Source organism: Aulonocara sp. 'chitande type north' Nkhata Bay, linkage group LG18 (genome assembly GCF_057382095.1).
Source record: "Aulonocara sp. 'chitande type north' Nkhata Bay isolate Kocher_YH1m ecotype deep benthic linkage group LG18, A_spYH_male_GT1.1, whole genome shotgun sequence".
Lineage (NCBI taxonomy): Eukaryota > Metazoa > Chordata > Actinopteri > Cichliformes > Cichlidae > Aulonocara > Aulonocara sp. 'chitande type north' Nkhata Bay.
Window position 1 is genome coordinate 23,025,664 of NC_141361.1, and position 27,763 is coordinate 23,053,426.

Genomic DNA, 27,763 nt, shown 5'->3' on the forward strand with positions numbered 1-27,763 from the left:
GACAGGGTTGTCTGCAGTATGGGGCCCCACAGGGAACAGTTCTGGCTCCATTCCTCTTCACCATCTACACTGCAGACTCCTCTCACAACTCCACTCAGTGCTTCCTGCAGAAGTTCCCTGATGACTCTGCAATAGTTGGCCTCATCACTGATGGGGTCGACAAGGAATACAGAGTGCTGGCCCAAGGCTTTGTGGACTGGTGCCAGCAGAACTACCTCCAGATCAACACTAGTAAAACCAAGGAGCTGGTGGTAGACTTCCACAGGCACAAACATCCTCCACTGCAACCACTAAACATCCAAGGTATGGACATTGAGGCTGTGGACAGCTACAGGTACCTTGGTGTTCATCTGAACAATAAACTGGACTGGACTCACAATTCAGATGCTCTCTACAGAAAAGGGCAGAGCAGGCTGTACCTGCTGCAGAGGTCTTTTGGAGTGAAGGCCCAGACCTTCTATGACTCTGTGGTGGCCTCAGCCATCTTTTACGGTGTGGTCTGCTGGAGTAGCAACGGGCCAACTCTGTTCTAGGATGCCCTCTGGACCCAGTGGAGGTGGTGAGTGACAGGAGAACGGCGGCTAAGCGGTCATCCCTGATGGACAACATCTCCCACCCCATGCAGGAGACTCTGATAGCACTGAGAAGCTCCTTCAGTGGCAGACTGCGGCACCCACGACGTGGGACGGAAAGATTTCGCAGGCATTTCCTTGCTGCTACTGTCGGACTCTACAACATGGTCTTTGCAGATGACCCCACACACACACACATCCCATACACAATTGTAAATTTCACTCTGTCTCTCCGATGTGCAATAGTACCAAGTGCAATCTTCCCAATATAAGAAAGTATTTTATTCTATTTTTACTGCTCTTGTACTTTGTGCCATGACCAAAAAATTTCCCACATGTGGGACTAAAAAGGTTTAATTTATCTGTTTTAACTGTAAAACGGTTTGAAAATGTTCACATCTCAGTTTAGAAACCAGAATCAAAATATTTTGTTCTCTAAAAATTATATGATAAATAAATTCATATAAAGGATTCTTCTCCAAATGTAACCAAACGTGTAATAACTGAGAATACCTGCAAACTAAAGACACCCTTTAGTTTAAACAGATGAATGTTTGGTTGGAGCACAAAGCAGGAATGTAAAGTATTACTAACAACTTGAGGAGTAGTTACAGTCCAATAAAACAGCACTAGGTTACAAGATATGGCAATTTAATTGTTGTTCATGTTCCAGTACAGAAATATTTTTTTCTTTTTTAAACATTCTTTCAATAACTGAAGTTGCCAGCGTTGTCTTTAAGTGACATTAAAATTTAGAGTTGACCGTCAGCTCCCTTCAGACAACCTCGCTAAGCAAACCTTTTCACTCTGTACTCTAAACTTTCACAAGACAAATAAATAGCGCTTGTTCAAAGGTAGGTGACTGAAACATTCAAAGAAAACGTGGCAGAGGATATGAAATATTTCTCCAGATTAAAAAACAAAGTTCAACAGCATGACTGCCTGACACAGAAGAAGTTTGAAGTAGCAAAAAAATGAGCGCCCCAAGCTTGAATATGTTACAGACATAGCACAAAGCAGAAGTTCTTTACACAGCAGCATTTCACCATCTGGTTTAATCACAAATGTTTTTACTGTGCGCTAGCGGTTGCTGTAAACTACAATGATAAGCCAAAGCTATTTCCTTTTAATTTTCCTTGGCTTGCTTTTCAATTAGGAAAAGATAATCTCCCAAAAACAAATTGTTTTGGGGAGATAATGAAGTAATGCTTGCCATGTTTGATTATTATTTTCAATAACTAAAATAAAAATGTCATTTTTCTTAAAAAACAAAAACAAGAGAGATCAGGCTCTTTCACTGAATCCTTGTTAACTATTAGCAAAATGGCACAAGATTATGAATCTTTTCATCAGTGTACACGAAACATTATTGCCCCTCAGGAAAAGGTAACGCAAGCTTGGAATTTTTTTCTGCAAACCTGAACAAAATCAAACTTGCTCCACAGATCAGACCAAAAAACTGCAGTTATGCACATGAAATTAAGTCAACCAGCCTTTGCAGCAAATACGTCGATAACATATGTTAAAAATGTAAAAAAAAAAAAAAGGAGGAGGAGCAAAAAAACATACAAACAACAAAGAAACTAAACAAAAACAGAAAATAAATAAACGATCACAAGGATAAACTCAATATTTGGCAGGTATGCACAACGTCTGTTTGCAGACACGGGGAGATAAAGGCCCCGAAACTGGAGGCGGCAGTGGCTCCATCATTCAGGAGGAAGTGGAATACTGTGTGCATCTCTTCCACCCTCGATACTCGGTCTATGTGTCTCCTCTCATCTCATCTTCTGCTACAACTTAACTAAGGCCAGTCGAGGAGGACCTCTGCAGAGTACTGAGGAGAGTGTTCAAAGAGGCCCCATTTACACCAGGAGACATGCAAAGACAAATTCCCTTCCTGTTTTTATTCCCCGTACAGTGCAGACTACCGGATCCTGGTGAAGAGGTTTAACACAGAGACTGATTCCTGAAAGAAGGAAGGTGGACGTTAGACAGAGACCACTACAAAAATAACACGCAGGTGATGAAAACTGCATTCAAGGAAGCCCAACACAGAGAAAGTGAGAAATGGGAAGAAAACATGCCTTGGTGGATCTCATCTTGCTAAAGACGTTCCAGAACCTCAGAGTTTCATCTCCAGCCCCCGTCACGATGGCCTCCCCATCAGGTGACATAGCCTGCATGCAAGTTATTATTAAACACTGAATATGCACCACTATAACAGCTACATCATTTGCTCTGGGATTAATAAAGTATTCTGATTCTGATGTAATTACAGGAATCTGAAGTGGGCACAGGAAGGATTTTATCATTTTAGTTTGCTTTAAGTGTAATTATTTATTAAAATATAATTTTTATACTCCTATCTAAAGTTCACTATATTTGCTTTCAGCACATAAAATATTAATTAACATCCTTCTTAAGTTTACATGTGCATTCCTATGTATTAATTGTTGGTGTAAAGCCAAAGTGATGCACAGAAATCACTCACAACAGCACTTACACAAAACATCAGAAAGAGGTAGAAAATGTCAGTTTGACTCATTTTTTTATTTTTGAGAAGCTCTGTGTCAGTGTCACCCTTTTACCCTGGGATATCTAACAGCGACACTTCTTAAAGGGTCAGTCAGTGAGTCTAGTTTTATAGGATCATTTCCTTACACTTTTTTTTCTGTGACTATTTATTTCTGCTTTACAGTTTTATTTTAAGCTAAGATTATCTTTAATTTAGTTATAAAGGAAAAAAATATACTGACCAGGTAAAGTACTCTATAGGAATGCCCCGTAAGCTTGGCCACTTGAGTTAGAGACGGATACTTCCACACGAGGATCTGGTTCTGGGAATAACCGTGCGTGCTGACCTGCAGAGGAGGAACAGTTTTTTCCACTTATTTAGCTGGCAGGTTTGTCTACCATCGGATAAAAATCAACAATTCCACATCACTGCTTCCATCGTATTTTCCAGCCAAAAACACACGCACAAAAGAGAAAAATAAATAAAAACTGAGTTGAATGCTACTGAATAGCAAAAAAACTCCTCACCAACAGCCCTAAAATTAACCTTGGTGTATGTCTGTATTTAAGAGCAGATGCATGTATTCTATTTCACAGGAGCAGAGTGCAGTCAAAGACATGGGGTGTCTCACCAGTTCATTAGTGTGCTTGGACCAGGCCAGGTTGCAGACCTGAGAGCCGGTGTCTGTGCACTGCAGAGGCTGGCCAGTCAGAGTGTTCCAAAAGCGGATGCAGCGATCGGCTGTGCCTCCTCCAGAGGCCAACAGGCCGTGTTGGTGAGGAGACCAGGCGATGGCCTTCACTGCAGCTAAGTGCTCCGTGTACTGCTGCACTGGGAGGACACTTGAGTGGTTCCACACGAGTAACTGCAGACAGCAGGTTGCAATAACAAGAGGACAGAAAATTTTTGGCGTTTTTTATAAAAAAGGGACCCCAATAAAAATGTGGCACAGACAAAGGCATTGGGCGAGATTCTCTGCATACCTTGTTATCATTTCCACCCGAGGCTAGAAGCTGGTGGTCTGTGCTCCACTTGAGCCCGCAGACTTCCTGTCTGTGTCCTTGGAGCCGACGTTCTGACTGGAGAGGCGGTGCCCTGATGTCCCGCTGCAGGATCACCCGATCACGACTCCCAGACGACAGCTGGTCGGCATTCCATGCTAGAGCACCTAGAAGCAGGGAATGACGACCAGGGGAGATGATTCACCGATCATGAATGAGAGATGTTGCTAAACAACTGTTTGAAAATAAGTGAAGCTTGAATGACTGTCTCTGCCTTCATTTCCATAGACTTTCAACTTACCCACTCTGGCTGTGTGTCCTTCTAGCACAGAGAGCTTCTTCCCTGCTGCTGCATCCCAGATTTGTACATAGCCTTTGTGGGTGCCTACAGCTACCAGGTTACCCTAAAAACAGACAGCACACTTTGAAGATGACACTGGCAAGTAGGAGTCTAATCTTACAATGGCACAAAAATAGGAGCAAGTGCAAATACCCTCAAGCCTTTTCTTAGTTACAGCACAGGTTAAAAGCCTGAAATCATAAATAAGCTTGAATTTCTTTGAAATATCCAGACATACTCTTGTTTCATGGCAGACCTTCAAAGTGAACCAATTATGCTTTTCCTTACTTTCTGTCATATATTTCATATATACCGTTGTGATGGTGAATTCTCAACCTTGCATAAACATATCCAAAGAATCGATAATTAAAGTCATATTTTTAAAAAACAATAACTATGAGCCCAAACCTCAGGCTGTAGAGTGCTCTGAACACTCAGTTTCTGGCAGTTTTTCTGCTTTCAGAAACTGTAAAAAAAGGCCAGCTGTGCAGGCTTTATTACAGCATTGTTTAAAGTCCTGGACGAGAGCTTGCAAAGACAAGAATCAATGAAAGAAAAACACACCCTCTCTGACCAGCCCACTGACGTCACAGAGTCTCCTTCTACAGAAAGGTCACAAAGACGAGTCACCTAAAGTTTCGAAAAGTGCCAGACAAAGGAGACAGATTAATACGAATGTACCAGGAGGTAGTTCAATTATGTCTTTTTCATTAAGTATGACACACTATCACAGGTTTTCTCAGCTAACATGTCACACACACCTGGCTGGTACAGGCACTCCACAAGTAGACACAGGTACCCAGTCCCACACTGAGCACATTCAGAGAGGACCAGTCCACTAGGTTAAGGTAGAAATCATCTTGAAGCTCTGGAGCGTCCAGAACTTTGAAAGGTATTTTAGAAATCTTGCGTGTTGGTTTTCGTGGCGATCGAAGAAGTTTCTGACTGTAAAGCCCAATAACATGTAAGCAACACAGTCAATTTTTCTCCCCATATTAAGAAATGGCACTTTCACGTTTAGCTGGAAAATTTAATTACCTGTTACTACTGACGGGTGATAGTGAATAGGGAGAGACTGTGTTTCCATCCTCGTCGGGAAGAGCTCTCTTGGTACTTACAGAATACTACAACAATCAAACAGATTATTTCTAACGCAGACAAAACCCACCGTAAAACAAAAAACACTTAGCCAGTTACAAAAACATTTTTTTTTTTTTTTTTTACACTAAAAAGGCTCCTCTTGGCAGGCGTAGATGGCTGCAAGCGACGATCTTCTGACTGGGGGTCCTGGACTTTCTCAATGCCTGCTCCTAGTAGCTCATTTTTCAGCAGAGCTGAGTAAGCCAGACCGTCCGCTGAAGACAAAGGAACAGACAGAGGGGAAATCAAACCAGGCTGTCGAAATGATTAACTTCAAACCCTGTGCTCCCTTTGCAGTTTCTCAGCTCTCGCTCACATCTCTGAAGATCAGGGAGAATTTTCCACTAAGCTTTGTTTAGCCCTTATCTGCAGTCTCCATAAGCCTGCCCAGGCTTAGTAAACAAGAGAAGGTCAAATTATCAAGTTTGACTGGAGCAGAAAGAGATACCTGTGGAAATGAACTGAAAATGGATAAAACTCACACCTAAAGCACATCTACAACACAGAAAAACATATTTCACTTGGGGATGGGAAAGCGAGTAACTCATAATACATGACTATCATGATAATTATTCAGTAACTAAATATCATGATAAAATATAGGCTAAAGTTTTTTTTCATCATCTTTTATCCATTACGATAGCCTTGAAAAACAAAAAACAAAAACACACACCTAAGTGTGACATATAACCAACCTTATTTTGAGCAAATTTACAGCACCATTAAGAGCTTTCACTCTAATACTAAAGTCTGAATGAACAAACACAGGGGTGAAACTAAATTCCAACTACACAAACATTCAGACAGAAGCTAAAGTAAAGAAAACTGAACACAAAGAAAATGCAAAAACAGATTTTGTCTCATTCACAATTTAAATGCTTGTGACAAGAGAGGTGCAGGTGGAAACACAGTTTGTCATCATTCAAGAGAAAAGCAATGGATTACCTTTGTTGCTGTCAGTGGTGCCATCTTTGGTTTTCCTATTTTGATTGTGCGACTTTTCAATTTCCTGTGTTAAAATAATCATAATCAATAAATGATCACTCTCAACCAATTCTGTAAACTTAAGTATTAGAAAAAACAAAGCAAACACTTTAATCTTGAGAGCATTGTTCTTTTGGTAGGACAGGCAGAAGAGTGCTTGGTGTATTTGCTGTTGTGGCAGACTCACATTAATGCGATGGAAGTTGACACTCCAGTTGGCTCCAGCCCGGGAGGGAATGAAGCGATCACCATGCTTGCTAGGAGAGGACAGGGGGGAGCTGGTGGGTGTCAGAGATCGCACTGCTCCTAGAGCTTTCTGCACAAGGGAAAAGAGAAGACAGCATTGTGTTTTTGTTTTTTTTTTTAACTCTACGGCAAACAAACAGGCCTCGGAGTGGATTTGAAAACTCAATAACGGAACAGGAACATAATTTAGATGGCAGATGGTGTGTTTTTTTGAGGTGATAACAACAGGAGGCAACATTCACAAAAGCCAGTCTTTTGGCCAGTAAGGTCTTGTTTTTACTCAACAGTGGTGACAGTGTCAATAGACTGCCATGTGAAACCATTTTTCCCTTATAATACATGGAAAGCACTGCCCTCATGTCCCTCCTGGGAGGGGATATCATCATTTAAAAATTAAGACAATGACCTTATTCAAGATTACTTGCAGATTTGACTAGTCTTAATTAGACAGCAGAATTAGCTTTTGTTCAGAGGATGAACATTACTTTACATACAAGGAATCAGACAGAATAGACAAAAAAAACTTGTTTTTACTTACAATGGGACTTGCATTCTCATTTTGGATATTGATCTGTCTGAGGAGCCTGCACTCATAGTCCTGATCCATGATCCTGAGAACAGGACAAGACCACAATAAAGTTCATTCACAAGATGCGTTCATTGACGATGTGTTTATTCTATATAGGAAATGGCACCGTGTATAAGCTACCTGTCAAACATCGGCATACACGGTGTATTTGTTGTTAGATAAATAAACCCGTTATTCAACTGATTTAAAACGCTTTGAACTTACCGTTTATCAAACGACAATGCTAAGAGTCACCGACATGGAGCAGTAATCCCCAGAGGAACTGCTTTGTATTGATCAATGAGGCAATAAAGCTACATTAAAACCCTCCGGAAGAATTACAAAGATAAACCAATCAATAGTTAAAATGTAGAGTTTTTTGGTTTCATTCCATCTCCAACTAACTAACTAACTAACCAACCAACCACCGACGTGTAATTAAATGACATACCAGTACCTATGATCAGCTGCGACTGTGGACTCTGACATGCTAACAGCACTTAAATTATCTTTATGAAAACCTTAGTCTTGTAACTTTGAAACGCAACCCAACAGCAGTCATTTACTTGCATATCCCACAAAGCGAAATACTGCTATCTCTGGTGATTATCGCTGAAATACGAATAAAGAAAATCTAAATAATCCAACGACCCAGCACAGAAAGCTAGGCTAATGCTAACGCTAGCTCAGCTGTGTAAGACAATTTATCGTATTAGCACCTACCTTTCCCCCAGTAAACGCTTCCCCCCGTATGCACTGTTAATTTGGTTCTCGTAGTGTTTTCTAACTCAGTTCAAATGTGTTGTTTTGTGCTTTTTACCCGTAAAATCGACACACACAGAATACAAATGTTTTCTTTTGCCGAGCATTCAATTTAGGCTCGCTAAGCATCACGGGAAGTGCGTGACGTCGCTGTTTTTGAAACACACATTTTCCGTTGTTAAGGAAACGTGTCCGACTCGACTGAACGCTGTCGGTAAAACCTGACCTCTGGGTTTAACCGGCAACCGAGGCTAAACAAGATTATAGTCTCACCAGTTTATAGTCAAAGATTTAGCACAGGTTTCAAAATGAATAGCAGTTCAGGTCATGCCACAGAGAACAGAATCTCAAATGCAACAAAAATGCGATTAAAAAACATACATTTTACTTTCTTACATTGTGGATTCATGTTTGAGCATCAGCGTTGATACTAAAATTTATTTTATTTCCACTTTCAACGGTGATGTATTTGCACGATAGTTAAAAAAACAATATGACAAAACATCAAACACCATTTAGTGAACAAAAAGGTTTAATTCAATATACTCAATAAATAATTATTTATATAATGTGTGTGTTTCCAGAGGCCTGTACTACAAAGCCAGTATCTTTCCATTGTCTGGTTTTTACTCACCTTAACAACAAAAGAGATGATATATTTGTAAAGTTTAGACTGGCAAAGTGAAGCTTATATAACCTTTATCTATCCAGATAAAACGTCCCATTGGCATTAAAAATATACTTTTTTGTAAGAGAGATCTGGCCAAGAGGGCAGCAGAAATTAAAACAAATATAACACAGTTGTATAAAAATATTTTCAGTGGTTGAAAAAGGACTGCATTAATTACAATGTATAATGCAGTCATAAAGATACCAGCAAAAACCATATTCTCTTTTTTTATTCATAACTCTTTCATAAATGCTGTTGACTACTGTCTGTTTACAAGTATAAACCATTACACACACACACACACACACACACACACACACAGAAACATCAGAAATCACTTTCTGGCAGTTCTTGACTGTCTAATAATCCCGACTGTGTAAGTTGACAGACTAATCAATATCACCATTTAAGGGATGGTACAATCAGGATTATAATTATGAATGAGTATTTCAATATAGTAATGCTTGAAGGACAGTTTTAGATTTCATTCTTTCAGGGGTGGCCTCTGTGGTCTCTTACTAAAGAATAAATTCATGCAGACCTCTGACTGTGAAGGACAAGAACAGTCACGCGCATCAAAAATAAAGAATTCTGTGCCTAAATAATGAGTTGTGTGATAATTATGCATTTGTAAATTTATTTACAAATTTATTTTTAATTATTTTATTTGTTTAAACATTACTAAAGTAATTTATTATTTAATTAAAAATAAAATATTTCAAATATTTCCATATCCTGACAACTGTCAGGCATGGTGGTGGAGGGCTGATGATGATTTAGCGTTGTTTTGTACCCACAAAGGACATTACTGGCACAAGTTTTGCAGAGTCCAGTGAAAATCACATAAAAATGAAAACTTGCTTTGAGACTCTGCTAAAAACAACAACAACAAAAATAAAAAAACCAACCCGTCTGCTGTGCTGATGTTGCATGCCTCTTCTCACTTCATTGACTTTTTGAAGCCTCAGCTCCCTGTTCACAACTCCTCCTTTGCTGGTGTGTGGATTCAAACATCAAAATGACAAAGGAAATTGTGTCGTTTGATAACAGAAATTGGCTTATGGAAAATTGATACACAGGCACTTCTTTACACCAGGGAAATACGAAAGCTCAGTCTCTCGCCTTAGCTGAAATTATTTGCCTTCAGCATCAACTTTCCTTTTTGTTTCATTTTGTGTATTTGTAGTAGCAGTGGAGGTGTGCCTGTCTGTTTAGTTTAGTGTGTGCACAGGGGCTCCAGCTGCACCCTGGCAGGCCAAAATGTATTAAGAACCTATAGAACCTAAGCTACAGACTATTTACAAGAGCTGGATGTAGCCACCGACACACATTACATTTTGTGTGTGTGTGCGCGTGTGTGCGTGTATGTGTGTTATCAAATGCTTTCACTTTTGGTTGACAGATGACACACTGGATGAATTTAAAATTTCTTTCAAATGGCTTTATTAGTATAAAAAAGAGATGCCAGTGAAGCAGATGTTGTTAACTAAAAACAAAAGTTCTATGTGCAAAACATTTAAAATGAAGATACATTCAATGACATGCAATTACAGAGAGACTCTTGAAAAACAAAGATTTCGCTAATTTGAAAGATGCAAAAAAGTCTTACAGGAAACTTGAGTTGAGAGCAAAATGTCAGCTCTCGTTTTCACAAATATTCACGTGATTTGTTTATTTTTATTTCCTGAATCATGCCAAGAGCCTGGTTTTTAAACACATGGTTCAACAGCTTACATAAAGGGATCTGAATCAAAGTGCCACAGAAAAGGTACAGTAGGCTGATCAAGTACGATAGTTGTAATAAAAGAAACAACCCTCAACACCCAATAACTGTGCAAAAGTATTGTCTCAAACACTAAAGGAATCTAACAATGAGGCATAACATGATAAATACACATCTGGACAGCTTTGCCTTTTTCACAGACACTAAGTAAAATATGTGGCTCAACTCAGCAGCTCAAAAGACTCAAAAACAGTTCAAATCAGAGCAGGAATACTGCCAAAGGTTTTCTAAATCAGGCACGCTATCAACTGTAAGCTTCTTTTAAAAGGCTCCATTAAAACAATGGTTTACGTGTTAATATGTCCTCAAATTAGATATTTTGAACATAGTTCTACTCACATTACTAATAGTCCTGAATGAAAGTCGCTCTTGAAATCACATTGTCTGAATGTATAGCATCAACAGTAGAAAACATAAAATGTTTATACAGGGAACTGATTAACTGGGCCAGAAGTCTAAAAATGACACAGAAAAGGCAAATGAGAATGCCCCGAAATCACAAATATGATAGTGTTGACTTAACCAAAGCATTGCGTTGCTTGTAATGACTGACAAAGACGCAGCAGGACTAAACTGAGGATGGCTTTACATTACCTAAGACACCTGCATAGGTCTGAGGCAACCCGAGATATAATAAATGCAGCGCAGTAGAGCTCTAAGGAGCAAGATTGTGGGCGATAACGCTGTGGTTTTCAAACCAGTGTGGAGTGATGCTGGAATGGCAGAGTGAACTAATCAAAATAAAACATAGAATGTGAACACAGGACGCTGGTCTACAGGGAGGAGGTATCTCTAGCCACAAGCGGCCGACCGTTGCTGACCTGGAAACGAGCTTCATCGGATATACCATACTGCTCCAAGGGGTCCTGTGGAGAAAGCAGGCAGTGAGTAAAACAGTGTACAGGGAAAATTAGCTGTTACTGAAGCAGAAGCAGAGTTTATATGAAATGTTTACTTCAGCAAAATCAGACTCAAAGAACCAAACAAATAGAAAAGCACTCAAACCTAGAGGTCAGAAAGCCTGGCTTTTACTTAGAGATTTTTGAGATCTCCAGAGGTTAGTGGGATTTCAGCTGCGGCTCACACTGCAATGAATAATTATATGCACAATCAAATGTACAACACGAGGAGAAAAGCTTTTGCAGCCTGTCTCATCCCGAGTAACTAGGAAATTGTTTCTAGAGAGACACATTGCTAATTGAGCTTTCTCTGGCATGTTTCGTTGTGCGCTTTGAGAGTCATCATGAAATTCCACAGTGTTGTTTACATGAATCTTAGCAGCCGAGAGAGCTCAGCATTGCCGAGCAAAACCAAAACCATCCCCCTTCATTAATCTACCAGTCTGTCTGCTATTGATGATGATAATATGAACTCCAAACCGCACTGTAACCATCCCACAGTATGAACGCTGCTGATTAGAAGCACCATCTGTGTGGCATTTAGCGCACTGGCGTGCTGCTGCGAGGGGTCTCACCTTCCCTGTGAGCCTGTGGATTTCTGTTCGATAGAATATAAGATTCTTCCTCATGAACTCGTAACTGCAAGAGATTAGACAACAAATGAACTTGACATTTAGGGAGAAATAATGTTAGACAAATACAGTAAAGATCAGAGCTGCAACTCAGCTTGTAACATTAAACACAGTCACAGGAACTTCCTCTGGAGCAAGGATCGACTTAAAATGTTCTGTACAGGAACATTTTAATTGTTTGTTGCTCGTTGACAGGTAGCTGGGCCATGCTAGCTACGTTACGCAAGCTCAGGGTTTCCACCAGTGCGTTACAAACCCGGCAGTCTGCCTGGCCTCGGCTGACCTCCTGTCAGCTCTAAGCACAATGAATTTTACACTCCGCTACCAAGATGGACAACTATTTATTTTCAATACATCTGTCTTGCAGAGACACAGTTTTTCATAGCTGATTTTGTAGTATTTTTATAGCTCATCTTATTAATATAGTTACTATTATTATTACTGTTACTATAAAAAATGCTTAAATAAAAAAGTTAAATAAAAGTTAAAAGTGGAATAAAGAACAAATGTTTTTGTTTCATACCATTTACCTGTTCAGCTGATCTGTGTCTACTTCTTGTCCACTAATAAAATCTCTTATTGGTTTATGTAAACAAGCTAAAATATGAATGGGTGCTCTTTTGCTAGGCTTCTTACTGATTTTAGCAGACAGCATCATATGACCCCTATCCTGGCTTCTTTCTGCTTGCTTCCTCTATGGTTTAAATCTGATTTTAGGATTTTACTGATTAGCTCATCCTTGTCTGGGTTCATAGCAGAACTACTGACCCCGTATAAGCTTGCTCACAGCCTTAGATCCTGTAATGACCTTCTTGAAGACAGCAGGCTTACAGAATCACTTCCTCTTTCTTTTTATAGACTTGCTTCTAAGTCAATCCTTGCTCCAGTAGTTCATTCATTTTATTCACATTTTTAGTCTTTTTTGAATATATATGTGTGTATTTATGTGACTTTAATGGCTGTGTACCCCTGGCTGTCAATGCACTTTGTAAACTGTGTTATATTAAAATAACAATACACTATAAAAATATAGTGTATTACTGTTATTATGATGATTATTATTTGTGAGAAATGGACTCTGCGGGTCTCTCTGTCTCCCATCTTCTCTCCGCCTGTCTGCTCACATGAAGCCCAGCAGGTCTGTCTGAGCTACCACTCAATTAGCAGTTAGCAGATACATTAATCAAGCACAATATTAAATGTGCCCGACGCCACAGCTGCCAGGTCTGACAATTTTTCCGGCAGACTCACTGAAGCCCAAAGGAGAAGTTAGAGCGCTATGATCCTCCTCAGATATCCTCTGCTGTTTGGGAGTATTATGCATTCCCAGTAAGCTTTAAAACAATATGTCAGAGCTGTTATGGATCAGACTGAAGCCGTTTAACACTCACATTTCTAACACTGTGCCTCTGAAAACAGCAAAATCATTCATTTGTGACAGTTTCACCCATGTGAGTCTGTTACTCTGTTACTATGTGAGGTGTCACTTGTTCTACCCACACTGTTCAAATGGCATAGATGTGTAAGCATATTCAGCTGTACAGAACACAGCTTTTCATTATTTGGTTATTAAGTTAGAAAACACATACAAAATGCTCTTCTTTTAGACTTTATGAGCATATGTAGTCAGTACAGCTCTGTGTTTTTAAATACGTAATATAGCAAATTAAACAAATACAAAAAACAAAACTACTCACTGTGGGGGGTTAAGGGTTTTACTTTTTTTTGTCTTGACCATCACCACCTGCACCATGCTTAGTTTGAACTTCAGCAGATCATCATGACTGTGTTTACTTGGCTAACTCCAATGAGTTTCTATCACGTGATTGGCTGATTAAATATTTGCTTTAAAGATCAGTTTAACAGGTGTAACTATTGGAGTATGCAGTGAGTGTGTTCTGACCTTTATGGGATATTATTTGATACCCGGTCAAAAAAATACATTTGGTTTAAAAGTTACGTTTTTCTCCATTTATTAATCACTTATTGACGGCTGTAAGTATCTGTAAGCTTCTGTGCTTCCTGGAAAAAGAAAGCAGAAAAGTCAGTCCTACCTTGCTTTGATAATGGAGTCTATCCACTCGGCACACTGCTCTTCAGTATCACATTCAAACACATATTTCCTCTCTGCTTCATCCAGAAATGCTACAGCAAACAGAGGCCATTAGAGATCAGAAACACATGAAGGAAACAAGCAGAAACAGCAGAGCACCAGTGAGAAAGTGAAATATACAGTTAGGTCAATATGGTTTTGTAGTTTTGCTTCTATATACCACCACGGTTCATTCTGCATCAAACTATTACAATATTACAGAAGTGCAGACTTTAGCTTTAACTCAATGTAGTTAACAAAAGTAATAAACTGATTGTTTAGGTATTACAACCATTTCTTACACAGTCAAACACCTGACTGCCAGTTTCATGACCAGGTGTTTCCTGTTTCCTTGTTCAATGACAAGATAAGCAGATAAAAAGTATGGAGTTGATTCCAGATGATGTTGATGAAGGCGCAGGAGGCCGAATAACCAAAATAAACCTAAATGAGAGACAACAACAACAACTGTAGGAACAGCCAAATGAGCAATCTGGTGCATTCTTAAAAAGGAAGAAGAAATGCACTGGCCAACTCAACAACATCAAAGTCTAGAATGAAGAGACACCTTCATGAATGGAAATGCTGAGAGTTTACAACAAGGTGCAAACCACTGGTTACATTCAAGAAAAGGAAGGCCAGATTAGACTTTTTCAGAAAACATCTAACAGAGTCTGCACAGATCAAACCAAGATGAACTTGTACCAGGATGATGGAAGGAGAAAAGTACAGAGAAGGAAAGACACAGCTCATGATCGGAGGCATCACACATTATCTGTCATACATGGGCATTATATGGCTGCCAGTGGAACCGGATCACTAATATTTATTTTCCCTCCAAAGCGACGAAGTATGTAATCGGTACCATTTGTCTGTCTGCTTGTTAGCAGTTTAGTGTCCACAGTTTTCATGATATAATTTTCACATTTGGTGTGATGGTAGATACCAATACAGCTCGAGGTGATTTCATTTTAGTGAGAATTGTGTCAATGTTAAAGTCACACAGAATATGAAAAAAAAAGCTGTAAACTTTATATCATCCACAATTTTTTTAATGGATTGTCTTCAAATTTCACAACAAGAAACTAGACCATGGGGTAAATTAAAACTAGGTTGGCTAAGCATTTGACCTTTATCTTCATTTCTAGCACCCAAGGTCAAAGTTGACCTTGAAAACCATTTTAAAGAAATTATATTGAGTAATATATCATATGAAAGCACATGGAGAGACCAGTACAACACACTTTCAATTTTCTCAATACGACACCCGATGATGTCACAATGATGCCATTAACAGGTTGATGTCAGCATGTTGTAATAAAGACATCATAAAATATAACAGTTTTAGCACAGCCCTTGCTCTTCGGCGGGAGTTGCACTCTGTGACTGCTGATAGAAATATGAGCAAAAGCAACTCAAGAGTTTTTTAAACCAAAGAAATGGGATCGTCTTCAACTGAAGTTGGTCACCCGATCTCAACCCAAAACTAGTAACTAAAGGTGGCTGCAACAAAGACCAGCACAGAGGGTTACAGTTTATAAAAATGGTTGTAACTCCTAAAGAGGTAATGTGATATTGTTGTTATAGCCCTTGAATAAAAGCTGGGAGTCTGCGCTTCAAAGGCATGTTCATTGTTTGATGTAAAAACCACTGGGGTTGTGTACAGAGGCAGAACTACCAAAAACAAATCGGTCACTTATAGACTTACAGTCACTCCTAACTGTACCTCTAAAGGATGCTGAAGCTTACCAATAGAGAAAGTCTGGCTGTCCTCCCTCTCCACCCTACACTGCTCCAGCAGCAAAGCTCCAATTGGCTGCCAAATAAACACTCAGTTAATTTTGACCCCACTTTTGAAAAAAATGTATTCAATTTATCACAGAAAATGCTGTGACAACAAGCATACTGACCTCTTCCTCATCAGTCCGGAAATAAAAGAGGAAGTTGACGACAAGTTTCACTAGCCTCTTCTTTACAACTGCAAGGCCACAAAAGGGAAGTTAGACAGACAAACTCGTCTCTACAACAAACACAAAGCAGCCCAGCTGTCGCATGAAGTACACAGAGAGAGATATGTCTAATATCTGATGCTGACATTAGCTGCTGTGCCCAAATACACGAAACGGAAGTGCGTCTGAATGATTGTCCTTACCGTCTCCTTTCTTGGGACCTCTCATCCCCAGTTCAGCTGCTCTCTCCGAGGGCTGGCGGCTCAGTAACACCAGCTCCTTCTCGTTGAAACGCATCGCGGACACACACAAACACTCACAGGCTTGACAAACAGACGGACACACGCAGGTACACGGATGCTAAAGAGGACCCGTACCCCCAGTCGAAAGCATAACACAGGAGTTAGCTAACGGTAGTACGGTGCAAAAACTATACTGTATACACCGCTGAGTCCACGTCGCTGCTTCGTTATCTAACGTCCCCGAAACCTGTCGGACTGCGTTTGATCATTTCTGAGGGTCAACTGAAAACAACAGCTCTGGACTTCATGTCACACACCCACACCTCTAGTAGTAATGACACTCCTCTCTGCTAAGGTTGTCTTCTTCCTCTTCTTCGTCAGGCGCGTTACTGCCCTCTGCAGGTCAAAAATGGCTCCTTTGCTCTGTGCCCTTTCTTCTTGATATTTACAATTGAACATGTGTATATATTAGTGCTATTTCTTACATTTGTAAACTTTGTAATGTATTATATTATTTCATTACTTTAGTCTGTTACTGTTATTGTCTTGGAGCAACTGAAACCCATATAATTTCGTTAAGGATTATTAAAGTATTCTGATTCTGATTCTCTGCTGGTATTACAAATCAAATCAAATCAAATCACTTTTATTGTCACATCACATGTGCAGGCACACTGGCACAGCACATGCGAGTAAAATTCTTGTGTGCGAGCCCCACAAGCAACAGAGATGTGCAAACACAACAACACAAACGAGCAAAATACAAGAATGGCCAACCTGAAACTAATAAATATATGTACAATATATAATAGTGTATGCATTTCTGGATGTGTATACTAAATATTTTCCTACGTGTGTGTGTGTGTGTGTGTGTGTGTGTGTGTGTGTGTGTGTGTGTGTGTGTATACACATTTTTACAAATTAAATAGTAAAATAAATAAATAAATAAATAATAATAATAATAATAATAATAATAATAATAAAATATATAAAATATACAGAGTTGAATATGTGCAAAACAAGTGGCATTTATATACAGTGTGGAGTGCATAATGTTGAAGTTCCAGTAGTGAAGCTGAGGTGTCTATGACGTGTTCAGCAGTCTGATGGCCTGATGGAAAAAGCTGTCTCTCAGTCTGCTGGTTCGGGACCGGATGCTGCAGAACCTCCTTCCTGATGGAAGCAGTCTGAACAGTTTATGGCTGGGGTGACTGGAGTCCTTGATGATCCTCCCCGCTTTCCTCAGGCAGCGCTTCCTGTAGATGTCTTGGAGGGAGGGAAGCTCACCTCCAATTATCCGTTCAGAGCACCGCACTACTCGCTGGAGAGCTTTGCAGTTGTAGGCGGTGCTGTTGCCATACCAGGTGGTGATGCATCCAGTGAGGATGCTCTCAATGGCACAGTGATAGAAGGTCCAGAGGATGCGGGGGCTCATGCCGAATCTTTTCAGTCTCCTGAGAAAGAAGAGGCGCTGCTGCGCCTTCTTCACTGTTTTGTTTGTGTGTACTGACCAGATGTACTCCAAGGAAACGGAAGCTGCTCACTCTCTCCACAGCAGCGCCGTTGATGGTGATGGGGGTGTGTACTTCTCTGCACCTCCGGAAGTCCACTATCAACTCCTTTGTCTTTGCGACGTTGAGGGTGAGATGGTTGTCTTGACACCAGTGGGTCAGGGCGCTGACCTCCTCCCTGTAAGCCGTCTCATCACCGTTGGTGATAAGACCCACCACTGTAGTGTCGTCCGCAAACTTCACAATGATGTTGGAGCTGTTAGTGGCTGTGCAGTCGTAGGTGTAGAGTGAGTACAGGAGAGGGCTCAGTACACACCCCTGTGGAGCACCAGTGTTCAGTGTGATGGGGGATGAGGTGATGCTGCCCAGTCTGACCACCTGGCGTCTGTCAGACAAGAAGCTAAGGATCCAGCTGCAGAGGGAGCTGCTCAGTCCTAGATCCTGCAGTTTCCTGTCCAGCTTCGAGGGAACGATGGTATTGAATGCTGAGCTGTAATCTACAAACAGCATCCTCACATACGTGTCTCTCTTCTCCAGGTGTGACAGGGCAGTGTGTAGTGTCAGGGCTATGGCATCATCAGTGGACCTGTTGTGGCGGTATGCAAACTGTAGAGGGTCCAGTGAGTCGGGTAGTGCAGAGCAGATGAAGTCCCTGACCAGCTTCTCGAAGCATTTGCTTACGATGGGGGTCAGGGCTACAGGTCGCCAGTCGTTCAATGAGGAGATGGTGGAGGATTTGGGTACAGGGACGATGGTGGCCATTTTGAAGCAGGCTGGGACTACAGACAGAGAGAGGGAAAGGTTGAAGATGTGCGTGAACACTCCAGCCAGCTGAGCCGCGCATGACCTGAGGACGCGGCCGGGAATCCCGTCCGGACCAGTAGCTTTGCGTGCGTTCACCTTCCTGAAGCACTTCCGCACATCCTCCTCAGACACAGTGTGCGCACTGACGTCATCCGCGGTGCGCACACTGTCCGGTCTCATGGTGTTCGCTGTGTCGAATCTAGCGTAGAATACGTTTAGATCCTCACATAGAGAGGCCGTGGTCTGCGGTGTGCTGGTTTTCCCTCTAAAGTCTGTGATCGTGTTTAGTCCCTGCCACATACAAATGTATTTGTAATGTCTTTCTAATACTAGAGGTCAGCGGAGAATCAAGCTGGTTCAAACTGTCAGGAAGGCAACGGTAACTCAAATAACCAGTGATTACTACCAAAATATGCAGAAGAGTGTCTCTGAATGGGCAACACATTGAACACTGAAGCTGATAGGATATAGCAGCAGAAGACCACATCTGGTGCCACTCGTGTCAGTTACGAAAGGGAAGCTGAGGCTACAATTCACACAAGCTTATGAAAATTAAATAAATTAAATAAAATTAAATAAGCATATTTATTGGTGCTGCCACATTTGAATGATAGTGTCAGAATTTGGGGTAAAGAACATGAAATTATTGTTCCATCCTGCCTTAAATGCTTCAGGCTAGTGGTGGCTAGCAGAACTTTTAGGCCTCTTAGCACTACAGCTTACCTGAAAATGAAATCGAAACTAAAAAAAACTGTCAAGTACAATGAAAAAAAATTAAGAAATTAAGAAAAAAAACTAAAAAAAATGCAAAACTTTAAAAATTGTTTTAGAATTGTGTTTCTACTGAAAATGAAATAGGAAAAAGGCCAGAATTTCTAAATGAACCACTGAGCAGTTTATCTTTTTTAATTAATTATTTTTTACCTCCTGTGTCTGCTGCTGTGAAACAATCAGAAATTTAAGAACACGAAGGCCCCCCTCATAGGTCCAGCCGTCGTGTTGGCTGGAGATCCAGCCCAGCAGGTGGCAGTAACACACCAGAGGGATTTTTGCAAACCACCAAAACCCGGGAAAAAGAATCTACTGAAGCGCATGCGCGCAACAAATCAGATGAGCGTGTCGCTGTCGTTGTGAAACTGGTGAGTGTTTTGATAAAGTAATCTGTTTGTAGTCTCCTAAAATGTTTAATTTTGTGGCTAACGGATGTGGTCATTTTGCATTTTTAATATTCACTTTAATCATCTGTATTTGTTAAAAGCTTTTCATTTTTATTTGGTAGCACCATTAGCTTAGCATTAAAATTGCTAGCGCATTTAGCGGCTTTTGTATGCTAAAATGCTACAGCTAGCTAGATGTTGTTGGGATCATTCAGAAGAATGGATTTCTTTTTTAATAACGGGAAGAATCTTTTTTTGCTCGCTGGTAAATTGCCACCGATAACTTAACTTGGTCCTCTAAAAACCGCTGTTTGGGCCTTACTCCGCAGTGTTCATGTTGACTTTTTGTAAGGACGTTAGCATTGGGAATCTTCGTATAGAGGGGATTGTAATGACGAGTTGCTTTTAAAACAGGTTATATGACCCATATAGGTTTGAGCAATAAAAATGTGTCCAGGCTAGAGCCTTAGCTAAAACACAAGTAATAATGCAAATCTACACATGATGCTGTTGTTGTGCTACAGCCCTGGAGTGCAGGGTTATTAATGTGGACCTTCACTGGCAGTACTTGTTAGGGCAGTGTAATATGGCCAAAAACATTTATCACGATATATATTTGAAAATTTGCGATAACAATATAACTGACGATATAATTGACGCGAGACAAAATATTTTAGAACTCCACAACTTTATCAGTGCAAAAAAAAAATCAATGTATTTTCACTTAAACAAGCAGCTGTTTTTTATGTGCATTAAAGTTATATAAAAATTTAACAGTGCAAATGCAAATTCCTTCCTGACAGTTTAACCAAAAGGCATTACCAGTGGAAATTTGCCGACATATCCTGAGCATAACCATGTATAATATCCATAAAACTTAAAAAAGAGGTTATACACACAATGCGGTAATATTATGTTGAAGCACAGTACATATTACTCTGCGAGGCTCCTGACTACGGTACCTGCTCCGACAATCCATCAAGTGGTGCGGCTTCGTAAAGTCGTACTAAAACATTTTTTGACAGATTTTTGAGCGCCGCGTACTGCATAAAATCGGTACGGTAATAACGACGGCCCACTTGCATTCTCTACCAAAAAATGTGCTTTGGTGTGTATCTGACGGATGAAAGCCAAACCAGTTCCACACCACTGAAGTTGCACCATTTTTACAAACCAATTCTGGTTCATCTGTTTCATTCAACGATTCGCTTTCGCCCTTCTCATTCTCCGTCACCACCATGCTTTTTCCGCCATGTATGTATGAAAACAAAGGCACTGCACATGCGCGTTTTACCCATATTCTTTTGCGATATTTCATTTTCTTATCATTGCCTAACATTATACCGGTATTATGAATGGTATGATATGGCCCAGCCCTAGTACTTATTGTTTTGTTTTTCACCAGGTAATCGGGGGAATCTATTTGGAGTAACTGTCAACGTTCGTGTGACTGTTTAAGTCCAAAACCTTACAAAAATGGATTTCCAGCATCGAGCTGGAGGGAAGACGGGGAGCGGAGGGGTGGCATCTGCCTCTGAGAGTAACCGTGACAGGCGAGAACGGTTACGTCAGTTGGCCTTGGAGACCATTGATATCAACAAAGACCCCTACTTTATGAAGAACCATTTAGGATCATACGAGTGCAAACTTTGTCTGACACTTCACAACAATGAGGTGAGAGACGCATAATGAGACATTTCTCTGTTAACTGAATTTGCTTTTATTTCTTGTCATCGGGGTGTCTTATTTGAAAAGAAAAATTAAAAAATGTCTCTCTGTATTTCAGGGAAGCTACTTAGCTCACACACAAGGAAAGAAACACCAGACCAATCTGTAAGTCCATACATTATCTGTGCTACAACACAGAAGTGCAATAGCTGTAACTTTATGTTCTGATTTAATTAAAGTGGCTGTTTAACACAAATGAGTCCCAATTTAAAACTTCTGGAGAAATTTAAATTTAAATAAATGTAATTTTGAGGAAAACCTTTTACATACATTTTTCAGAGCACGGAGGGCAGCCAAAGAAGCAAAAGAAGCTCCTGCTCAACCAGCTCCAGCCAAAGTGAAAGTTGAGGTCAAGAAGTTTGTCAAAATTGGTCGACCAGGATACAAAGGTAGGCAAGCTCTGGCATTTTATATGGTAGTCACAGTTTGGTTTATAATACTAGTTTCTTTAAAAAATGCATTGTTAAAAAAAATTAACGTTTTCTTTTTCTTTTTTTTTGTAATTATTCACAGTGACCAAACAGAGGGATCCAGAGATGGGACAGCAATCTTTACTTTTCCAGGTTTGTATATTTTGAAAGAATGCACATAATCCAGTATCCTTTTGAGGCCACGTAAATAAGTTATTATTTGTGTGCTTCAAACCAAAGCAAAATGCTCACTTATTCTTTGGATAATCTGGTGAGTGTAAAGGGGCTTTACACTGAAACTGGGTCACAGGAACAAATCATAACCTCATGCTCTAACCTGCAAAGTTTCACAACACCACAACAGTAAAGGCCATTTGTTACTGACCTTCTTTCCTTGGCCCATCAGATTGACTATCCAGAGATCGCTGAAGGAATTGGACCCAGGCATCGCTTCATGTCTGCTTACGAACAGCGCATTGAGCCTCCCGATCGTCGCTGGCAGTACCTGCTTTTTGCTGCTGAACCATATGAGACCATTGCTTTCAAGGTGAGACCTGCACTTTTCTCTTCCCCTTATGTTTTTTTTTTTTCTTTGTCATTTTTTCCTTCACTCGTGTAATAACAAGATGTTTGCTGTTTTAGGTACCCAGCAGAGAAATTGATAAAGCAGAAAACCGCTTCTGGACCCACTGGAACAAAGAAACTAAACAGGTACCATGTATGTTACAGAGTGTCTGCCAGTAGAGTTATTGGGTCCAGCAGCCAGAACCAATGGGAGGGGTGAAGCAAAGTGGACACACTGTGTGTCAAAAACGGAACAGCTGAGGTGTAGATTTAGCTTCTAGCTGTCTGATAAGATGCGCACCTTGGGGAATTTTCCCTGTCTTTCCGTATGAGAAGTCAATAATGTGCCGCAGAGTGAGAGAGCTCTGAATCATTGTTTACCTCATTTACATGCAAACCTGATCTAATTAGTAAACAAACGTGGGTGAATGTCAGCCCGTGGGTGAATGAAGGTAAAACGGTCGCTTGAACTTGTTTATATTTCAAATTTTTTCAAGCTGTTATGCACAAATAGCAGTTGATGGGAACAGTGAGTCAATAAAGTGACCTTAATATTTGTTCTATATGTTTACCTCTTCATCTTAAAAATCCTTGTAAAAAGTTTCTGTGATACACTAGTTTGAACTAGTGGAACTCGTATATTAGTTTTCCTAAATTGTTTCTAATAGTGGAAACATGTCTTTAATTGTTCTTTTTTTGTTGTTCTATCCAGTTTTTCCTACAGTTCCACTTCAAAATGGAGAAACCTGTTACCCAGTCGAGCGGCCCAGCACCTGCTGCCACTGTGAAGCGTCCTCCTCCCCTTATGAGTGGAGATCACCCATCAAACGACTCTCTGCCCCCTCCCCCTCCAGGGGGAATGTCCATCCCTCCTCTTCCGCCTGGTGCCCCAGGAGCCCCTCAGATGCCCCCACAGATGCCCATGCCCCCCATGCCAATGAGGCCACCCCCTCCGGAGGGCCTTACATTAGCTAATAACTGATCTCTGGCCAGTGATCTGTTTTTAGTGATTTACCTTGATTTCTGTAATGGTGTGTAGTCGCACTGCCCTGCCTGTTTACAATGTCCATCTCCTTGTAGATACTGCAGTTATGTTTAGTTTTATTATTTCTGCAAAGGGTTAAAGTTCATGTTTATTGGAGTTTTCAGTCTTTGTTTGGTTTATGTAAATGTGCAGGGCAGTCTCTTACTGCAGCATCATAAATATGACCACACTCTTTTGTAATAATATCCACATTCTGGATATGGAGGTGTGATTGGAAGTTCGTATTTTAGGATTATGGTTTTGTAATTAAATGCTGTGGACAAACAGAAAATGTTTGTGTCATAAGAGTCTTTGATTTTATAAAGATATTCCACCAAAAGATTTCTTGAGTGTTCTTTAAATACTGAATCTCAGCTTTGCTTATCAGTGTGAAAACCTGAATTTACTGAGAGGACAGTTTTATTTAACTGGGCTCTCTTTAGTGGCTCTACAACAAGCTAAACTGGACAAATGAAGTCACTTGACACTTGAAGTCACTTCTAGCAACACACTGTTGACATTTTAACTGCATTTGAATGGATGGGAATAATTTATTCAGTGCCACCTTTCAGAACCAGAAAAACAAATTTGTTAACAAGATGCCTCAGTTTGAAATAAAGGATTTAATACACCAAACCACCAGAAAGCATCCAAATCTATAACACAGCACAAAGTCATGTCAGAAGATTTAATTGCAAGCACACTTTAAGGCTCAGATTTTGACAAAATTGCCACCTTTTAATAATGAATAAATCATACCAGCTGATGAGAAAATAGCTTCTACTAGAGTGAAATTATTCTTCTGGACTCTTTTTCTTTGCCTCTGACCTCTTATTTTCCTGAGCAACAGCCTCCTCATCTCCTGCATCTTCAGGATCACCTTTTTTGTCTCTACCTTTCTTTACTTTGATTTCTTCATTTCTGGCTTTCGTGGCTCTCCTGCCCTTTAAGTTCTTATCTCTTTGCTTTATGAGTTTCTTATCTGGAAGTGGTTTGTTTCTCAGAGCTCTTAATCCTCGTGCTGTTGCTCCTCTCTTTGATTTTCCCCTTTTAACCTCTCCATCATCATCGTCCTCTTCTTCCTCGTCATCAAAGTCAGGCAGCCACCAAAACACGACTTCCCACAGAGATGTTTCAGGCTGCCGGGGGAGAACAATCAAACAAAATGTTCACGCCACCTATGTTGATCAGCGATCATTTTTAATCGCCAATTTACCTCCGGCAGTGGTCTTCTGTGTCGCAGTGAGCCTGATCGCCTCATGGTCAGTCCAGTTTCTTCCTCTTCAACTGCTTTGTGACCACGTAAGGTTTCTGTTTTGGTTACAAGAAAGGATCACTCACTCACAGTAGATGTGCTATTTTCATACCTGAGTTTTCACTTTAGTTCACTGGTTTACTTGCCATTGAGCCTCTGAAAACCTGAGGTGAGCACCAGGATGGTAATGGCCACAAGCAAACAGCGGTTCAGGGTGACGTTCTCCCACGGGGTTTCGATCTGAGTCGGATTCTGAATGGACAAGGTTTTGTGCAAGGATGCTGAAAGAAAAAAGAAGTTAACAGGATGCACGGATCAGGGAGACAAGGGTAGGGGAGAAAGATGGGACTCACTTGGTTTGGGGAAACTGACTTCTCTGGTTATAGTCTTGGGTTCTGGTGCTGGCTGCTGTGGAGCTGGAGCCATTTCCTATTTAAGAACAATGTGAAGGTTAATAAAAAACGTCTGTGAGCTGTGAGGGCTGGCAGCTGAGTGAGAAATTGTTAATGCTGGTTGTTTTCCAACCTACCTCCCTGATTTTTCTGGTAGCGTACATTTCTGGAAGGGACAGATGGAGATTTAATGAAGGGTGATATCATACACCATTAACAAAAAAACAAAACCCCAAACAGCCATGCACTCAATCTGGAACTGGTTTGTTTACATCTATTAACATATATTCATATACTTGTGCTGGCTGAACACATGTTTTTCAATTTTATTAACTCCTCTGTAGATAAACTACAAGTCATCAGTGAAAAATACTGTTCTGGTTGAAAAGACTGCAGGCATGCTGGGAGCTCCGGCTGGCTTTGAGCTGAATGTTAAATGCTATGTTTCCCCATCTCAACATGCACTTAGCACAAAGTTCAGGGTGAGGTTGATGCACTTGATCATTAACCAATAAAAGAACAAAAGCCCAGATTTTTATGCCCAGCGCAAAGTCAGATATGAGTGTGAGAAGCAAAACTGTCATGAAGCTGTTGGTGCTATTGTTTTCTACAGCCATTGGTGCTATTTGATAGCCTAGCTTGTTAGCCGCGCAGAGAACAATTCGACTTCTACACTGTCAAGACCAAACCAGCTAAACTGTGCAATAAACTGTGACAATGAGTCTGAAAAATGTTTCTCCAAAAAAAAAAAGTTTCCAGAAACTCCTGCTGTAGAGGCCTCATAAACATATGACATGAAAATATGATACTTTCCTTTTTTTGTTTAGATTTATGTTTCAGAAGATGTTATTTTTGTGGAAATAAGCGCAGTGCACCCCACTGCACTGAGAAATGATCCATCCAGCATGGCTGTGGCTCATTATCACTGTGTTGCTTTCCACCAGGAGTCAGATTTCGGTGGCTCCTTGTGCTGCTGTTCCCTAGTATTTATAGAGTTGTACGCATATCCTGTATTTGCAATGGAAGAAATCATTTATGCATAGTCATTAACAATTCAGTGCGTGTGTGTGTGTGTCGCCACCTGGTTTGCGGATCTGCCTAACAGGTTTCTGTGGAGGAGGATCTGCTCTTGGTGGCCATAACTCCTCTTCAAATGTTTCATAGCTTTCTTCCATTTCTTCCCTGAGAGAGATGGAGGAGAAGGAACATGGGAGTAGCAAATCATTTAAATTTTTCATGTTTTAGCAGACAATCACAAAAAGATCACAAAAGCTGCAGAGGCCAGTTCAGTTTTTTTAAGGGATGTTCTTGCTTTTTCTTAAGTTCTGAATGCGAGATAATTCATTGGATCGCACTCTTATCACAGTTGTTCTTATCACTATTCCTTCCCCCATAAAAAAAAAAAAAAATCCTGATGTCTCATTGGGATTCAGTTTTGACTGCATAAAACGATACTAGTAAAAGGTCAACTTTGCCACTTTTGCATTAAATTAAAGCAGTTTGCTGACCTTAACATTTACAAATGAATACAGTAAGGGCCTTATGTGTTGCATGACATTTCTCAACAGACACTGAGGTAATGCCCTTCCAGGCCTATAAATAGATAAAGCAATGGTACCAGCAGACAAATGGATACACACTATATAAATACACAAAAAAATTAAAGCCCTAATGTTTCTCTTATATTCTTGATCAATCTTTTCTGTGTTTCAGCTGTAAAGTCAAACCCCAATTGAAAGAATACCTACCTGCCTCAACATTTGGGGTCCCCTGGGCAGTGCTGGGAAGCCTTTGTCACAGAGCTGTTGTTCCTCCACAAAGATGGCAGCTGAGTTTCACTCTGAACTGTCTGATAGCCAAGAACAGGTGGCAGAGAATGAAAAAACAAAAAGGTATTAGGTGTCAGGCGCTGACTGAGGGAGGGCTGACATTAACATGCTTTATGCAACCACTAGATCACAGAGTGATGAGGGTGGGGGGAAATAACCAGTTCTGAAAAACTCTGACCCATTTTGGATAAATATCACTTTGTGTCCAAGGAGTCAAGGAGGAAAAATGTCAAAGTTTTTGAACAGCAACGTGCTGCAAACAGTGATTTTGATATTTTTAAGCAAATGGTCAAAAATGCTGCAAAAGAGAGGTGAGTGGGGTTTGAATTTTGTATTATTACTCACCAGCAGAGAGCGCTGCTGCGCTATTAGGGAGATAGAGTCTGTGGCACTTTGCTCTGCAGATGAGGCCTGTGGTCTGTCAGCCATATTAGCCGTCAAACAGACAGAGGGTCTGCCAAATTTCTTTTTATGAAGCTACATCTGCGATGCCAGCACTTCAGACACATTAGGCCATTTTGTCTGAGCAGATTATATTCATGCAGATGCTTTGCAGCATATTTCCTCTTTTTTCCCCTTGTTAAATTAATAAGACAAGTAGGTATTGTCATTCTGTGTGTGATGTGAAGCCTGGAGGCAAACTCATCCTTCTATGTGACATGGAGGCCACTAACAAGAAGCCACGCGAACA

The 27,763-nt window shown here is 40.5% G+C and overlaps 4 protein-coding genes across 7 annotated transcripts; 1 reads left to right on the top strand and 3 right to left on the bottom strand.

Moving 5' to 3' along the window:
* Positions 1 to 1,206: 1,206 nt before the first annotated feature.
* Positions 1,207 to 8,275, bottom strand: LOC147308555 (fizzy-related protein homolog). 4 transcript variants are annotated; one of them, XM_086272367.1, is made up of 14 exons: positions 8,190 to 8,275; positions 7,340 to 7,412; positions 6,743 to 6,871; positions 6,517 to 6,580; positions 5,656 to 5,786; positions 5,470 to 5,555; positions 5,193 to 5,376; positions 4,996 to 5,061; positions 4,393 to 4,495; positions 4,074 to 4,258; positions 3,722 to 3,955; positions 3,332 to 3,436; positions 2,660 to 2,752; positions 1,207 to 2,541 (listed from the first exon to the last, which is right to left on the bottom strand). In XM_086272367.1, the coding sequence occupies exons 1-14, from the start codon at positions 8,258 to 8,260 to the stop codon at positions 2,500 to 2,502; spliced, it is 1,566 nt and encodes a 521-aa protein (XP_086128493.1). In that variant the 5' UTR covers positions 8,261 to 8,275; the 3' UTR covers positions 1,207 to 2,499. The 4 variants fall into 4 exon arrangements, with proteins under 4 accessions (XP_086128493.1, XP_086128496.1, XP_086128497.1 ...); XM_086272370.1 differs by having other exon boundaries at positions 8,093 to 8,274; XM_086272371.1 differs by lacking the exon at positions 8,190 to 8,275 and adding an exon at positions 7,595 to 7,989.
* Positions 8,276 to 10,227: 1,952 nt separating this feature from the next.
* Positions 10,228 to 16,765, bottom strand: plekhj1 (pleckstrin homology domain containing J1). Its single transcript, XM_086272582.1, has 6 exons — positions 16,360 to 16,765; positions 16,118 to 16,185; positions 15,957 to 16,023; positions 14,170 to 14,260; positions 12,059 to 12,122; positions 10,228 to 11,450 (listed from the first exon to the last, which is right to left on the bottom strand). The coding sequence occupies exons 1-6, from the start codon at positions 16,451 to 16,453 to the stop codon at positions 11,358 to 11,360; spliced, it is 477 nt and encodes a 158-aa protein (XP_086128708.1). The 5' UTR covers positions 16,454 to 16,765; the 3' UTR covers positions 10,228 to 11,357.
* Positions 16,766 to 19,702: 2,937 nt separating this feature from the next.
* Positions 19,703 to 24,239, top strand: sf3a2 (splicing factor 3a, subunit 2). The gene is made up of 8 exons (XM_086272676.1): positions 19,703 to 19,852; positions 21,276 to 21,544; positions 21,657 to 21,703; positions 21,878 to 21,987; positions 22,112 to 22,161; positions 22,415 to 22,555; positions 22,651 to 22,719; positions 23,285 to 24,239. The coding sequence occupies exons 2-8, from the start codon at positions 21,347 to 21,349 to the stop codon at positions 23,552 to 23,554; spliced, it is 885 nt and encodes a 294-aa protein (XP_086128802.1). The 5' UTR covers positions 19,703 to 19,852; positions 21,276 to 21,346; the 3' UTR covers positions 23,555 to 24,239.
* Positions 24,206 to 27,082, bottom strand: LOC147308558 (uncharacterized). Its single transcript, XM_086272677.1, has 7 exons — positions 26,992 to 27,082; positions 26,325 to 26,425; positions 25,381 to 25,409; positions 25,205 to 25,280; positions 24,998 to 25,132; positions 24,813 to 24,907; positions 24,206 to 24,735 (listed from the first exon to the last, which is right to left on the bottom strand). The coding sequence occupies exons 2-7, from the start codon at positions 26,416 to 26,418 to the stop codon at positions 24,391 to 24,393; spliced, it is 774 nt and encodes a 257-aa protein (XP_086128803.1). The 5' UTR covers positions 26,419 to 26,425; positions 26,992 to 27,082; the 3' UTR covers positions 24,206 to 24,390.
* Positions 27,083 to 27,763: the final 681 nt, after the last annotated feature.